We start from the raw sequence: 3,297 nt of genomic DNA, 5'->3' as shown, positions 1-3,297 counted from the left end.
CCCTCGCGCCGCCGCCGCCGCCCCGCGCCCGCCTCGCCCTCCGCATCCTTCCGCTGGATGATGCCCAGCAGCACATTGATGGAGGCCTGGGGGGAAAACAAAGATGGAAGGGATGGATTCTTGCCCGTGGAACAGAGCAGAAGCTGTTAATGGGGTGGTATTTAAGGGGTTGATGCCGAAGGGGTCAGTCCAGGTGTGCCGGGCTCACCGCGGGCGCACCGTCGATCTCGTCGATGATGAGGCAGTTGGGCCTCTCGTGGGAGCCCAGCACCGACCTCATCTGGGTGGCGGCTTCGATGCGGGTCCGGAACACCTCGGGGCTGCGGTCATCACTGTGAGGGGACACGGGGATGGGTGAGTGTGGCACAGGAACACCTCGGGCATGGGGACACCGCCAGCATCACCCCAGGGACACCATCACCCCTGGGACAGCATCACCTCCAGAACAGCATCACCTCCAACACGGCAGCAGGCATTGGCTCCCCTGGCACTCGGGGCTCCCCTGGCACCGAGGGCTCCCCTGGCACCGAGGGCTCCCCTGGCACCGAGGGCTCCCCTGGCACCGAGGGCTCCCCTGGCACCGAGGGCTCCCCTGGCACCGAGGGCTCCCCTGGCACCGAGGGCTCCCCTGGCACCGAGGGCTCCCCTGGCACCGAGGGCTCCCCTGGCACCGAGGGCTCCCCTGGCACCGAGGGCTCCCCTGGCACCGAGGGCTCCCCTGGCACCGAGGGCTCCCCTGGCACCGAGGGCTCCCCTGGCACCGAGGGCTCCCCTGGCACCGAGGGCTCCCCTGGCACCGAGGGCTCCCCTGGCACCGAGGGCTCCCCTGGCACCGAGGGCTCCCCTGGCACCGAGGGCTCCCCTGGCACCGAGGGCTCCCCTGGCACCGAGGGCTCCCCTGGCACCGAGGGCTCCCCTGGCACCGAGGGCTCACCTGGCGTTCATCTCCACAGCGTTGTACCCCGCGTGCCTGGCGATGACGTGGGCCAGCGTGGTCTTACCCAGGCCAGGGGGGCCACAGAGCAGGGCCACCTGTGGCACAGAGGGGAGGTCACCCCTGCAGGCAGTGAGGCAGGGCATCCTCCATGGAGGGGACGAGCCTGCTCCTCAGCTGGTGGCAGGAGAGGGATCCACAGCGACGTCCCCTCCTGCTCACCTTGTATTTGGGTCTCTTGTGCTGGTCCAGCTCGGCCTCCAGAATCTCCTCTGTGAGCTGGACCTTGGTTTTCCACTTGCTGGGATGCTCCTTGGGATGGCTGAGTTGGGGATGAGCTGCAGGGCTGGGCTTGGCCTTCTTCAGAGCCTTGTCCTTGCCGAACACCACCGTGTCCCACAGCTTGAGCCACTTCAGCAGGCAGCGGTTGGTGTACTGTGGGGGGGGAAGGAAAGCAAGGAAAATCCATGGACACTGGAAAAAATCCGGCTGAGGACAGAGGAAGGCTCTCCTTCATGGAGGAGGCTGCTCAGGGTTCCACCTGGCATCTCCCTGGGACAATGTGGGAATGCTTCCCTTCCCAGCTCAGCCCCCATCCCTCAGGGAAATCCGGGATAAGTCACATCAGCCCCATCCCTGCTGTCCCTGATTCCCTACAAAAGTTTTACTATTCCCAAAAAAAATCAAAATAGCCAACAATTCCTGGCTAAAACCCTCCCAATCCTTTTTGTCTCATTTTGGTCACATTCCATAGTTTCTTTAGTCAGAACATCCACAGCCTCCAGTGACAATTTGCCATCCCAACCTGCCAGGGACTCAGGACTGATCCCAGGCAGGGCCAGCACGGACACAGCCCTCCAGCCAGCACTTCTAAAGCCAATTCCTGATCCCATGGCATTAAAGGAGAGTTACAGAGGTGCCAACCCCACCCATCCCAAGCCCCACTTATCCCAGCACCTCACATCGTCACTGAGCAGCTCCATGTAGCGCCGGGGCATGAACTTGTCCACCCAGAGGCAGTGGGATGCAGATTCTTCCTCGGCTGCTGGATCCGTGTCCATGCTGGGATCCGGGCTCTCAGTGCTGGGCTCGCTCCCAAGGCAGCTGCAGGAAGGAATTAATTTACCCCAACCACCCAGGGAGTCACGGCAGGGCTGGGAATTCCACCCAGACTCCCCAAGCTGGGGGTGATAAGAGCAAAAAGGCTCCTTTTCTTGCAGGTCCCCAAAATTGATCCCGAAAGAGCACCTGGGAGTCAAATCTGGATTGGAGTGGGATTTCATCCCAACACCTCACCTGTTTATGATCTCTGTCAGCTGCTGGGAGGCCTCCAGAACCTGCCTGCGACGCTTGAGCACAAACACAGAGAAGGGGGTCAGAGACAGCCCCCAATCCACAGCTGGGGGAGCAGGAATTTGGGAGCCAGCCCCGTGGCCAGCAGGGGTGGCAGGAACCGGGGAAGGTCAGTGGGAGATGTGGTACCTCCTCATCCACCTGCTCCTTCAGGTAGGAGAAGGGCACGCCCAGCAAGTGGAGCGGCCTGCGAGCATTCCAGCCCAGGGAATCCGGGAGCTGCAAGGACACAGCACAAACAGCCCCTCCTCAACCACCTGGAGGCCACAGAGAAGCAAACCCAACCTTCTGATCCCTCCTCACCTCCACCCCTGTCCTGCAGAGATCATCTCGCAGCACCAGGAAGACCCTGGTGCCCTCGGTGGACGTCACGTTGATGTAATCCTCCAGGATGGGGGGTCTCCTGAGGACCCTCTTCTTTTCCAAGGGTGGTGTGGTCTGCAGGGGGCTCATTCCACTCATCTCCAGGTGGTTCGAGCTGGAAAACATCAATTCCTTCAGTAGGGCAAGGGCCCTTTCCCTCGCTCCTGTTAAAAATGCGGTTCAGGGTGGCCAACCTGCTATTGTGGGGAGCAAGAGGCGCCTCTGGGCCACCATCCCAGGAGACATCCGGAGCCAACTCATCGTCTGCGCCAAAATCGAGCTTCTTAACAGCCTCCAGGCGCTGCCGCTTCGGCTTCGGGGCTGGGAGAGACCAGGAGGGAGGAAGGGGAGAAGCATCACCGATGGACGGTGGCACCCATGGGATGCTCCAGCACCCTGCACCGCTCGGGGCGGGGGGACAGGGGTGAGCAGCACCGGGGGAACCGGGCCAAACCTACTGCGTGGTTCGGGTGCTGGCGGGGACACGGCCGGGACACAGTCCCGGTACCTCTTCTTGGCATTGGTGTCCCCGGGAGAGTTCCCGGGGGAGGCGGGCTCCTCCGGCGGCTGCCTTTTGCCCCGGAACTGGGAGGTTTTGGGTCCGGCGGGTGGGGATGGCTCATCTGCAAGAGGGGCCAGACCACGGG

General features: G+C 62.7%; 1 protein-coding gene across 1 annotated transcript in view; it reads right to left on the bottom strand.

Moving 5' to 3' along the window:
• The window catches only part of CHTF18 (chromosome transmission fidelity factor 18), a gene marked incomplete at its 5' end in the record, with an annotated part of 9,951 nt that extends 6,659 nt beyond the window's left edge, over positions 1–3,292 (bottom strand). The window contains 10 exons of the mRNA XM_017734274.1: positions 1–86; positions 209–332; positions 935–1,032; positions 1,157–1,369; positions 1,897–2,038; positions 2,231–2,283; positions 2,417–2,506; positions 2,591–2,765; positions 2,845–2,971; positions 3,109–3,292. Coding sequence (XP_017589763.1) covers positions 1–86; positions 209–332; positions 935–1,032; positions 1,157–1,369; positions 1,897–2,038; positions 2,231–2,283; positions 2,417–2,506; positions 2,591–2,765; positions 2,845–2,971; positions 3,109–3,292 — 1,292 coding nt within the window. The remainder of the gene's footprint in view (positions 87–208; positions 333–934; positions 1,033–1,156; positions 1,370–1,896; positions 2,039–2,230; positions 2,284–2,416; positions 2,507–2,590; positions 2,766–2,844; positions 2,972–3,108) is intronic.
• Positions 3,293–3,297: the final 5 nt, after the last annotated feature.

This window comes from Corvus brachyrhynchos, unplaced genomic scaffold (genome assembly GCF_000691975.1).
Source record: "Corvus brachyrhynchos isolate BGI_N302 unplaced genomic scaffold, ASM69197v1 scaffold5, whole genome shotgun sequence".
Classification (NCBI taxonomy): domain Eukaryota; kingdom Metazoa; phylum Chordata; class Aves; order Passeriformes; family Corvidae; genus Corvus; species Corvus brachyrhynchos.
The sequence above is the reverse complement of the archived record's forward strand: the minus strand, read 5'-3'. Positions and strand labels throughout refer to the sequence as shown.